This window comes from Hypomesus transpacificus, chromosome 17 (assembly GCF_021917145.1).
Source record: "Hypomesus transpacificus isolate Combined female chromosome 17, fHypTra1, whole genome shotgun sequence".
Classification (NCBI taxonomy): domain Eukaryota; kingdom Metazoa; phylum Chordata; class Actinopteri; order Osmeriformes; family Osmeridae; genus Hypomesus; species Hypomesus transpacificus.
In genome coordinates this window covers 17,179,925-17,192,454 of record NC_061076.1, presented here as the reverse complement: position 1 = coordinate 17,192,454, position 12,530 = coordinate 17,179,925, and the positions used below count along the sequence as shown (strand labels likewise).

The following is a 12,530-nucleotide window of genomic DNA, read 5'->3' as shown; positions in this document are numbered from 1 at the left end:
ATTGTATTTGTGTATTGTTTTATTGTGTATCCGTGAGAGAAAATGCGTTTGTAGACCTTCTGTCCTGACACAGGTGTACCTGACATGGCCTGAAACAAGCCCTTCTGAGAAGGTTTGGTCAGTGGTGGCTCTCCAGAGGGGTAGAACAAGCCCTTCTGAGAAGGTTTGGTCAGTGGTGGCTCTCCAGAGGGGTGAAACAAGCCCTTCTGAGAAGGTTTGGTCAGTGGTGGCTCTCCAGAGGGGTAGAACAAGCCCTTCTGAGAAGGTTTGGTCAGTGGTGGCTCTCCAGAGGGGTGAAACAAGCCCTTCTGAGAAGGTTTGGTCAGTGGTGGCTCTCCAGAGGGGTGGAGCTACATACTGTCCACTTCAAACAGGCCTAGTTGTCTTCAAATTAATAAGAAATAAGAGAAGTTAACCATGCAACTCAACCTTTATTGAAATATTCCTATAGGATCGAATGTTATTTACATTTACATTTAAATGTATTTCTGCTCATCAAACACCATGTTATTAATACTTCCTAACATTATATGTTAGTAAAACTGTTTAGTTCCATAGCTTAGGCAACACAACACAAATTGCTTAATGTCCCCAGACAATTGGGGGAAAATAGAAACATTATATACACAGACACATTCTTCCTTCAAGTCTTTTACGTCTTAAATCTTCTATTGGAGCACAGCCTGTTCCCTTTGGCTAGACAGCACATAGCATCTTAACTGTGACTTCATGTTGGAGATGGGTCTGATCAAAAACAGTGCTGCATTTTCACTTAACATGCATTGCATGATTTCCAAAACACTGAATCTCTATGAAATGAGATGTTTGTCACAGGCATAAACTGTTTATATCACATATTTTGGTGTCCAGATTTCTGGCATACTGACAGCATTTAGTCTGATGGCCTGTGGATGGTCCTCCCTCCCTCCCTCCCCCCCCCCCCCCTCCCCCTCCCCCCCTCCCTCCCTCACTCCCTGCCTCCCTCCCTGCCTCCCCCTCCCTCCCTCCCCCTCCCCCTCTCCCTCCCTCCCTCCCTGCCTCCCTCTCCCTCCCCCTCCCCCCCTCTCCCTCCCTCTCCCTCCCTCCCTGCCTCTCCCTCTCCCTCCCTCACTTCTTCTCTGAGTTGTAGAAGGAGCTGACGTCCCAGCGCTGCAGGATGCTCCTCCTGAGGGCGTTGCCATGGCGGCCGGTGATGCGGTAGATCCTCCGGAGGACGGCTCGGCGCAGCAGGATGTAGACCCAGGGGTCGAGGATCTGGTTCCAGATGGCCAGCCGCAGCCCCGTCACCAGAAGCCCCCGGTAGTAGCCCTTCTGCTGGTCGTCATGGCCATGGCCGTAGGAGCTTGTCACAGACATCAGTCCAAATATCTGAGGAGGAAAGGATCAGGAGAGGAGAGGAGAGGAGAGGAGGAGGAGTGGAGGAGGAGGAGAAAGGGAGGAGAAGGGGAGGAGGAGTGGAGGAGGAGGAGAGGAGGAGGAGGAGGGGGAGGAGGAGTGGAGGAGAGTGGAGGAGGCGAGAGGAGAAGGGGAGGAGGAAAAGAGGAGTGGAGAGGTAGAGGAGGAGAAGGGGAGGGAAGGAGGATGAGTGGTGGAGGAGGAGGAGAGGTGGAGGAGGAGGAGAGGGGGAGGAGGAGGAGAGGGGGAGGAGGAGGAGAGGGGGAGGAGGAGGTACACGGGTCAGGAGACCATTGGGATTCTAAAACAAATATTCACTCAAATCAATTTTGGAAATCACAAACAGTCGCTCATACAGCAATAGCTAGAGGACGATTGTGATCTGTCAGAGAGGTTATATTGTGTGTCATATTGATAGTTTATACAACTTGTTCAAATAGTTGAGGTCCTCTTTCTTGGTGTAACTTTTTCATTCATATTGTGTTGCTTTTGGTCAACTTGAAAGCCTTTTACAACTTATGTTTGCAGGGCCGGCCCAAGGCATAAGCGAACTAATCGGCTGCTTAGGGCCCCTGTGGCTACCAGAGGGCCCCCAAGAGCAAATGAAATTACAGTTTAATGTATTATGTAAAAATATACATATTCTTTTTTTTTACCGGCAACGATAAGCGACGCCGAGGGGCCCCCAAATTAATTTTGCTCAAGGCCCCATAAAGGCTTGGGCCGGCCATGTATGTTTGTATTACATAGTTTATTCGTAATTATTACAGTCATGCAGTCGATACAAATCTGTTTTAATGTCTGAAAGTCCACCTTCCTCAGAGCTCCACAGAATTATAATTGCTATTTATTATAGTAAACTAAGTGATGACGTGTCTGAGAATGTGGGATATATCCACTCTGCTCCCAACGCTAGTTTCCTCAAGGATCACAATGACTCTTGCTTAGACTGTTGCTCTTGTTGGTTAGTGGTAGCTGATTTAAACTGTTGTATTCTATTTTAGTTAATCCTATTTTTATTGCTTTCCTACAGGTACACCTGCACTTAGAGATTAATGTTGTGTAATTTTAACTTGTTTAACTACATGCTCTTATGGTTTCTTCCCTTTAGCACTATTTTTTGGTTGTTCACAATATGTACTTCTTGTTTTTGACTACCCGCAATGCTGTGGGGCTATCTTGTTGTTATTATCAGTGACCTATGCACTTTGTAAAGCTCTCTCTTGGAAGTCGCTTTGGATAAAAGCGTCTGCTAAATGAATAAATGTAAATGTAAATGTAAAATGCTCCATGTAGGGCTTAAATGACTCAGACAGGCTGACCTTAGATGACGTTACTTCCAGAGAAACTTTCCCTGCCTGGTTAGAACTGGATTAGGACATTCACCGGATTTTACGTACTGCCTGAGGGCTTCCACATACATGGTGGGAGCGATTCTCTATTCTTATTATCACCGGACATTATTATCATAACATGATACATTATCATGATACATTATTATCATAACATGATACATTCTCATGATACATTATTATCATGACATGATACATTATCATGATACATTATTATCATAACATGATACATTCTCATGATACATTATTATCATGACATGATACATTATCATGATACATTATTATCATAACATGATACATTCTCATGATACATTATTATCATGACATGATACATTCTCATAGCTGCATGTCTGACTGAGACACATCGACCTAATAGCCACATGTCGTATTTTACTTGATATTGACATTTTAAAAATCCTGTGTGTACTAGGAAACTTAGTCTGGTTATTCATATTAGTCCCCTCAGTGTACAGTAAGAATCATTTGATGCTGGGATATACAGAACAGACGATAGAGGGGGGTGCATTTAATGGCAGGCTTGTATTCCTTCTTGCCATGAAATTGACCCCGCTCTACGTTCGGTTCTGTATATATATATATTGGCATATTTGGTCTGTTTTTAGGAGCGAGGGTTAGCTTTTCGACAACCTAAGATTCTGTTAGTGCAACTGACAAGTTACTACGGGTCCCAAGAACTTCAAACCTAACCTTGATGTATTCAACCTAGATACAACTTTGTTGATAACAATAGTAATTCATATAAATTAGGACCTATTTTTAGGTTTTGATCATTTGTTATAGGTTTGGATACTTTATCATAGGTTTAGCTGATCTATTATAGGTTAAGAAAGTACAGTTTCCGGCAAGGAATCTGTAAGGAGGAGCAAAAACAAATAAGTCCAATGTCCCTGTACCTGGGCTTGTTACAAAAGGCAAACAATAAACTTGAATCTCTCCCCCCGGATCACCCAGCCCTCACCAGCAGGGGGCTCCAGCAGATACAGGAAACCACCATGATGCCCACCAGCTGCACCACCATCTCTATGTCATGTGACTTGGCGGCACGGCTAGGGCAGGCCTTCCTCCGTAGGCGGGCCCGCAGCAGCACCACCCCGCTGACCGTGTTGCAGACCAGCGCCAGTGCCAGGGAGCCCAGCGCCAGCCCGGAGAACAGCAGCACGAAGCCAAGGTCAGAGGCGTCTTCTGGGTCCAGCACCCTGATGAAGCACCAGGTCCCGGGGTGCTGGGAGGCGTATGCCCCCAAGCCCAGCGAGGGCAGCAGGGCCACGCCCAGCGCCAGCAGCCACACCAGACCCAGCGCCAGCCTGGCGCGCGGCGTGGTGACGAGGGCGGTGTGGAGCAGGGGCCGGGTCACGCCCAGGCAGCGCTCTGCTGCCATCAAGCAGCCCAGCAACAGCGGGCATAGGCCGAAGAACACAAGGCTGCCCCCCAGGAACTGGCAGTGGGCGTGGGCGAGGTGATGCGGCAAGACTGGGGCGGAGTGCAGGATGAGGACCAGGGCCCCCGGGAGGGCGTGGCCGAATAAGTCCGTGGTCACCAGGGAGCTGGCGAATAGCAGGAAGACGGCCTTGGAGCGCCGTCGTAGCCGGGCGTACGCCTTGGCCAGAATCACCAAGGCGACGATGTTGGAGGCCATGCCCAGGGTCATGTTGAGCACAACCATCCAGGACCCCTTGGGGCTGGGCGTGGGCGTGGAGGCGTTGCTGCGGTGCACCAATACTGAGGAGGTGGAAGAGTTCTGGTCCTGCATGGCCAGCATCGCTGAAGTCAGGTGGCTGTGTTAGGGGGCCGGTACTGAGGAGGGGAATAAGGGGGGAAGTAGAGATAAAGAGGGAGAGATGAAGAGAGATGTCTGGTTAAGGCTTCCGCACAATGTAGGAGATCCAGCACCAGTAATGGGGATAACAGAATACACAATCTCCATCTCCTTTTAACTTGATCCACCACCCTGATGACTGAGAAAACACTGCAGTGCACATTCCAGAATATTCCTTAGAAGTCGTATCAATTAAAGACATCATCAAGCCTAATATAGGTAGTTGTAGGTTCTGGACAAAAGCCTCACACGCACACACTGACCTGTCTCCTACAAGCTGCCTGCAGCTGGCATGCAGAAGAACCCTGTTCTGGATAGAACAATTTAAATCCTTAAGGGTTATGAGTGGAACCTTTCAAAACACCTTACAGATTTCAACTTAAACCCCCCGAATGGTTCCATTCAGCCCCTCTGAGCAGAGAGTTCTAGAACGCCTTGCAAGCCCAACCTCGAGCACACAGACACCTTTTGTTATTCCCGCCACACCTGCAGCCGCACGAGTCACTGCAAGGCGTGGCTGTAAACTGCATGTTGCTGTAAACACAATTAATATATCGTCGTTGTGTTTACTTGTTTATTGTTTATTTACAACTCACCTCCTTCACCCCTCCACACACACACACACATCTCTTATCAAACATGCTCACTGAAAGTAGTTAGCCTTCTATTGTTTTGCCAAAGATTTATAGTTTAAGTTGGATTCACTTTTTCAAAATTCGAGAAAAAAGGGTGTTTTAACAAACAACCTTCTGAATTTTAGAATCGAGAACACAGACTAGCTTGTTGAGTTTATTTGATTTGACACATTCACTTAAGATTCCAGAACATAAATCAACGAGAATGTAATGATTAGAAATACTTTAAATACTTTAAAGTAGCCTAATTAAATAACGAGTAGACTAGGCTATATGATATCACACATTACGCTAGCCAACTCAGTGTTGCTAATACAATTCAAATTTCAGAATGGATTATTTATAATATTTGAATAGTCTAATAATATACATTCATTTATAATTAATTTCACACTTCCCGGTTAACATGACATATATCACAATAATCCTGAAAATTACCTTTTGAGTCACTGGAGTCCATAGAGACAAATATCTTTTAAATCCTACTGACCAGTGTCATGGTTTAGTGAAGTATTCCCCCAAAACAGGCTTATCCCTTAATGAAAGTAACTTGACAGGTGAAAGTGTCGCGGTTTCTGCATGTCGGAGTAGAAAGAAACAAACATCTCAAGGACTCTTTCTTCAACTGTTCCGAGGTCTGAAATGTATGGTGGACACGCACCGATCGAGGTCTCTGGGGGTTGACGCTCAGCTCGTGAGTTCTAGTGGTTCATTCGAGCGCACGGCGACCTAAGTGAGAACTGTACATCCCTTCACCACAGAATTCCCATGGCATATGCCTAACAGAATGACAGACACGACTCCGACAGATTCTGCATTATTATCATGATGCAGTCGACTCGTGTGCTAAAATTCCGTTGGTCACGTCAGTCCCGGCAACTGGATGAGGATGTGTGAGATCAGTTGAAAGGGTGAATTAAACCCCTTATAATCGTCAATAGAAAAAAAAGTCAATAGAAACGTTATGGCCCATGACCCACGTTATGGCCCTTGATGACCCACGTTATGGCCCATGTCTAGCAATAATTCCCCACCAAACAGCACAACGGTGTACCAAATCGAATTGTTGCCGTTTTCCCATGGCCCCACAAAATAATGAGTAAAAAAAGCACATGAATACGAATGGGCTTGTTTCTGTTCATTGAATTCTTCTTCTTCCCGGTTTAAATTATGATGATCGTGTTTCGTGCCTCGAGGCTACATTTTTTTTATAACAGTATAGCCTACCTCTAAGCCTATGAAATGGTCTTCGCACACTTTTAATTATAGTAATAATAGCCTACTTTTGATTTATACAGCACTCGGCAACCAATGAAGCTTTCCAGATTAATATAAAAGAGAGAACAATATAATGTTTATAGATAAATACGTAGGCTATTTGTTGTCTACTCATCCCCATGGTTTGTCTTTGTCTGTTGCCAACTATAGTTTGTCCTCCTGTTATACTTATGTTGCCTGCTTTGTTTTCTCCTGCCTGTATCCTTTGTTCATACCTGCCAGTGTCAGTCTGTGTCTTTATTGTGGTTGTTGTAAATAATATCTGTCTTGCTTTGTGCTTTTAAAATTGTTATCCCCCCTGACTCCCTATGTTCTTAATGCCCTGCTTTGTGTAACCTGCTTGTTTTTTGTTGTTGTTGCTTTTGTGTTTTTTTTTTCTGTATGTCTGTATTGCTTTGATTGTTTGCCATTGTGCTTTTAACCTGATTTTTATTCCATAGCCCCCTTCCCCTTCCCCTCTCCCTCGTTTTTTTTTTGTGTGAATCTCTAAATAGGCAACATATTATTTACAATTGATCGAATCTTTGTGTTTGCATCACTATTGTGTAGTATTTTTCAAAAAAGTTAGTCTTTTTGTGGCCTGGAATGTAATGTAAACCGTCAGCAGATTGCTGTGGTAAAGTGTTGTCATAGTGTGTTCTATAGAACATCCCGAAGCTTCTTGCACAATTATATTCTCTATAAATCTTCTCAAGTTTGTTCTGGTATTATTCAAATGAAACTACTTGCAGCCTGTTTTCTGATGGATTGCCTGAGCTTGAGGGAAGAATCTAAATATAAGACATTGCGTTCCGATCAATAACACGTTAGTCATTTCCCTGCTTGTCTTTTCATAGACCACAACTAATGTCTTCTCATGAAATACCACTAAAAGGATCCATTAATTAGACACTGTGATGTCTGACAACACAGCTCCTAACTACGAGTTCTGGCCCACTAGTTAATCATCCATGAATCTGAATATGTGATATTAACTAGAAATGAAAATTCCTAATTAAATGTAATAGCTCTTTATCACATCTGTGGTAGTTTGTGTATGTGCTTGACCAGAGGGGCTGTCAACATATGGGATTTTTTATATTACACTATTCTCTTTAAAAAAATCACATTGTGAACATATTTTAAGGAAAATAAATGTCAAAATATGTTGATTTGTTTTTCATTATTATGGGTATATATATAACCATACATACTATATCTACTACATCTACTATGTAACTTAATTAGCTCATTAGGACACAGGGCCATTTATGAGGGCTCAGGATGTCCTCTCATTTGGACAAAATAAATAAATACAAAGACTGCATTGTTGTTAAGTTACCTACCCAAAACCTCTGTCATAAGTGAGTTGTTGGTTTCAGGGCACAGGCATCGTTACTAAGGAGTCGTCATGTTCCGCTGAGGGGCTAGGCAGGCACACGGGACTGACGTTACGTAGAAGAGGTAGCCTGGGCAGAGCCTCACTGTTAACAGGCCCGTCATCACCTAGCAGGCTGTACTTTACTTTGGTTCCAGAAATGCCCCAAATATACATATATACTGTATATATATATATATACTGAACCTGGAACCAGGAGCCAGGACCAGAGCTCTCAGTCCAATATGGAGGACAGATTTTAACTGCACTCAGGAAAACAATTCAGTTCAACATATTTGGATTGTGTGTCCAATGTTAACTTTTCCAATCTAATTAACTTCAGACCACACCATTCCAGATGTATGACACATTTGACTCATTTGTTTTCATCGTTTGGTCAGTTGTCCCTGAAAGATAATACAAGATAATACAAATTAAACTATGCTTTATGACGTGTGTGTGTAGCTTTACATATCCAGAAATGATTTGGAGCCACAACTCTTTCAAACAGTAAAATAAAAGATGTAGAAGAAATGCTGCAAGGTTTTGAAATGATGGACCAAGTGGAGTAAGGGATTAATTTAGAGAACTTTGAAGGTGAACTTGAGAGACAGAGTTAGAGTTACGGGAAAATAAACATAGTATTAAATTGCTCTGCCAATCTTCTTCCCCTCTGGTGCAGGACGTGTCTTACCTTCAGGAGCATCTGGCAGCAATAACCTGGCAGGGACCCAGCTGTCACAGTGTGAGGGCAGGACACCAGAGCAAGGAGACAGAGGCAGGGTGACAAGGACAGGGACTTGACTAGCAGGGTAACAAGAACAGGGACTGCTCTTCCTCTATTCTCTTCTCCTCCTCTCTTTACTCCCCCTCCTCCCCCTTCATCTTACTCTGCCCCTCCTCCTCCCCCTTCATCTTACTCTGCCCCTCCTCCTCCCCCTTCATCTTACTCTGCCCCTCCTCCCCCTTCATCTTACTCTGCCCCTCCTCCTCCCCCTTCATCTTACTCTGCCCCTCCTCCTCCCCCTTCATCTTACTCTGCCCCTCCTCCTCCCCCTTCATCTTACTCTGCCCCTCCTCCCCCTTCATCTTACTCTGCCCCTCCTCCTCCCCCTTCATCTTACTCTGCACCTCCTCCTCCCCCTTCATCTTACTCTGCCCCTCCTCCTCCCCCTTCATCTTACTCTGCCCCTCCTCCTCCCCCTTCATCTTACTCTGCCCCTCCTCCTCCCCCTTCATCTTACTCTGCCCCTCCTCCTCCCCCTTCATCTTACTCTGCCCCCCCTCCTCCCCCTTCATCTTACTCTGCCCCTCCTCCTCCCCCTTCATCTTACTCTGCCCCTCCTCCTCCCCCTTCATCTTACTCTGCCCCTCCTCCTCCCCCTTCATCTTACTCTGCCCCTCCTCCTCCCCCTTCATCTTACTCTGCCCCTCCTCCTCCCCCTTCATCTTACTCTGCCCCCCCTCCTCCCCCTTCATCTTACTCTGCCCCTCCTCCTCCCCCTTCATCTTACTCTGCCCCTCCTCCTCCTCCCCCTTCATCTTACTCTGCCCCTCCTACTACTCTCACTCTTCTTCTCCTCCCCTCCCTCCTTTATGCTCCCATTACTTATCTTCTCCTCCATGTCCTCTCCCCCTCTCCCCCTCTTCTATTCTCTCCCACTCAGTCACCTCCTCTCTGCTCCTCCTCACTCCCTTTTCTCCCCCAGATATGTTGGTTGCACACTGACTCTGAAGGAAATAGACAACATGTGGGAAACCAACAATGCATATAAATAGCTGATATAAATAAAGCAATGCTTCATATATGTCATTATTTCATAATATCTAATGCCAGTATCTGGGTCTATGATTATCTCTACATACTTCCCTGGAAGACCCAAGAAGTCCCACAGCGACTTCTGCAAAGCATCCTGGGAAGTCCCACAGCGACTACTGCAAAGCATCCTGGGAAGACGTGGAATTACAAACATCATGAACAATGTCAAGATTATGGCAATCAGGCAACTGAGGGAGGTTATGTGCAGGTTATGAGAGCTGAGGGAGGTTATGTGCAGGTTATGAGAGCTGAGGGAGGTTATGAGCAGGTTGTAAGAGCTGAGGGAGGTTATGAGCAGGTTATGAGAGCTGAGGGAGGTTATGTGCAGGTTATGAGAGCTGAGGGAGGTTATGAGCAGGTTGTAAGAGCTGAGGGAGGTTATGTGCAGGTTATGAGAGCTGAGGGAGGTTATGAGCAGGTTGTAAGAGCTGAGGGAGGTTATGAGCAGGTTATGAGAGCTGAGGGAGGTTATGAGCAGGTTATGAGAGCTGAGGGAGGTTATGAGCAGGTTATGAGAGCTGAGGGAGGTTATGAGCAGGTTATGACAGCTGAGGGAGGTTATGAGCAGGTTGTAAGAGCTGAGGGAGGTTATGTGCAGGTTATAAAAGCTGAGGAAGGTTATGAGACAGACCCGGGTGAGTTAACTCCCCAGCTGATACCTAGCGTTGTAGAAACATTTTAGCAACATTTTAGACACTGCCAATAAGTTGTTGCTACATTGTGTGTCAGCTTGAGAGTTAACTTACCCAGTTATGTTGCATAACCTGCTTTCTGGAACTCCCCCCAGATGGATTCTATCATCCTCAGAAAGCCTCTACCTAGCCTTCGTACAGGCCTGAAGGAAACAGCACAGTCTTTGTAACGGCTGTGACAACATTGGCATCTAGTATGACTCTTGTTGTCGCGGCTTCAGAGATGGAATATTTGGAACTCAAGAAACTTTGGAACTCTTGTAATCACTTTGTAGTACATGCTATATTATTGGAAACCATATTAGTATAAAATACATTATTGGAAACCGGATGTTGTCCAAAGCTGCTGGGGTCAAAGGGCCAATCCCAGAGCAGGATTTCAGGGCGCACAGAGCGGCTCTGTGTGGGGCTGATGTGCCTAGGGCATGAGAGGGTCATACAGAAGAGGTTCTCTGTCCAAATGGAGCTCAACTGAACGGTACTGTTGTACCACCCCTCCTCTCCTCCTCCCCTCTTCCCCTCCTCTCCTCCTCTCCTCCTCTCCACTCAACCCCTCTCAGCAACACTTACATCTTATCCTTTCTCCCATCCTTCTCTCTCTCTCTATCTCTCTCTCTTTTTCTCTCTCTCTCTGTCTCTCTCTCTCTCTCTCATCTCCCCTTTATTCTCCACACTCTTATTCCCTCCCCTTCAAAGGAGAGAGAGACAGACAGAGAGAGAGCGAGAGAGAGAGAGGAGACAGGTGGAGAAGAAAGTTAAAGAAAAGAGCTTTTCTTATCTCTTCTCGCTTTTTCACTTTCTAATCTCCTCCACCAGTGGATGATTACGGGAACCGGGGTATTACCAAAGTAAACACCTTAACACTAACCACCCTGTGCCTACTTCAGCAGACCTATATTTATATCCATCCTTCCATGGAAAAGCTATCAATCGTTTTACTTGCATTCGTAATTACGTTGTTTAGGATCTAAATCTGGTATGGCTTTGTGTCAATAGCTGGCAGCATGTTCAGCAGAGATGTCATCACTGATAGGGCTGATCACAGCCGAGTCGCCGCCAGCCAGGGAGGCAAGTCCCTCCAGACTGCATCAACATCTCAGACACGCCCAGCTGGACACACATAGCACCAAAACATTTCCAGTAACAGCAGTCGCACAGCAGTCCTCCCCCTCTCCTCCCTCCATCCTCCCCCTCTCCTCCCTCTATCCTCCCCCTCTCCTCCCTCTATCCTCCTCTATCCTCTCCTCCCTCTATCCTCTCCTCTCCTCTATCCTTCATATTTAGGTTCACTCTCTCTCTTTATGCAAACTCTCTTTACCCCCTGTAAGACCTAGCCTGGCTGCCAGCCCTACTTAGCCCCGCCCACCCCCAAAAAAATTGGGTCGGGAAGTTGGGTCTGGGGAACCTCGGTTGGGGAAAAACTGTTTGAACAGGAGCTGTTCGGACCAATCAAATTGTCAGGGCGGGCTTTATACGATGATGGACAGATGATCAACAGTAACATAATCAACCACGTCACCAAAGAGTGCTTGGGTTGAATTTGTTTTCAACAAACAACATATTACGTTGCTCTGATTGGTTGCAGGTCTATCCAATTGAGCGAAGAGGCATTTGTTTTACGAGTTCGGTTGAAACACGCCCCATACTCACAGCCCAACGGAGAGTTCTCAGACTCATATTCTGACTAGAATTATGAGGATGACAACGTCAGACTGTGTAAGACCCCTTGTTGTAATATTACAACGTCACCTTTAGCTCTTTAATTGCTAATTTCTTTTTTTGAAAGACCAGATATATCCAATAGCATTGCAAGGCGAGACAATAGGATCCATTGGTTATGTATATGTAGTCGTTCCAAAAAAAATCTTATTTGTTTTTTGGAGAGCTAAACGTGATGTTGAAATGATAGGGTTGGGTCTTACAGGGTTAAGCTAACATGGAGCCACAGTGAGACTATCACTAATGGGCTTCCAATCGTCTGCTGGCATTTCCTCTCAGGGTATGGGGTTGTTCCCATGGGAACCAGTCTTATCCTGCATCACAAACATCAAAGCACTCTTCCTGCATGTTCCAGATAAATATTTGTTTATAGTGGTTGGTGCTGCCTGTCTGAATTGTGGAAAGGTGCAGCGCCCTAAACAGATTAGCAGGGCTCGGACACAGGC

General features: G+C 45.6%; 1 protein-coding gene across 4 annotated transcripts; it reads right to left on the bottom strand.

Annotated features, from left to right (window-relative positions):
• Positions 1 to 1,101: 1,101 nt before the first annotated feature.
• LOC124479655 (prostaglandin E2 receptor EP1 subtype-like) lies at positions 1,102 to 8,684 on the bottom strand. Of its 4 annotated transcripts, none has more exons than XM_047038500.1 (3): positions 8,549 to 8,684; positions 3,727 to 4,562; positions 1,102 to 1,368 (listed from the first exon to the last, which is right to left on the bottom strand). In XM_047038500.1, exons 2-3 carry the CDS (start codon positions 4,525 to 4,527, stop codon positions 1,108 to 1,110), a joined length of 1,062 nt encoding a protein of 353 aa, XP_046894456.1. In that variant the 5' UTR covers positions 4,528 to 4,562; positions 8,549 to 8,684; the 3' UTR covers positions 1,102 to 1,107. The 4 variants fall into 4 exon arrangements, with proteins under 4 accessions (XP_046894456.1, XP_046894457.1, XP_046894455.1 ...); XM_047038501.1 differs by lacking the exon at positions 8,549 to 8,684 and adding an exon at positions 7,823 to 8,008; XM_047038499.1 differs by lacking the exon at positions 8,549 to 8,684 and adding an exon at positions 5,658 to 6,905.
• Between the last annotated feature and the right edge of the window lie 3,846 nt (positions 8,685 to 12,530).

Coding starts and splice junctions, on each gene's coding strand:
- LOC124479655 (XM_047038500.1), bottom strand. CDS start 4,527: ATGCTGGCCATGCAGGACCAGAACTCTTCCACCTCCTCAGTATTGGTG. Junction 1,369..3,726: donor TCTGCTGGAGCCCCCTGCTG/GTGAGGGCTGGG, acceptor TTTCCTCCTCAG/ATATTTGGACTGATGTCTGT.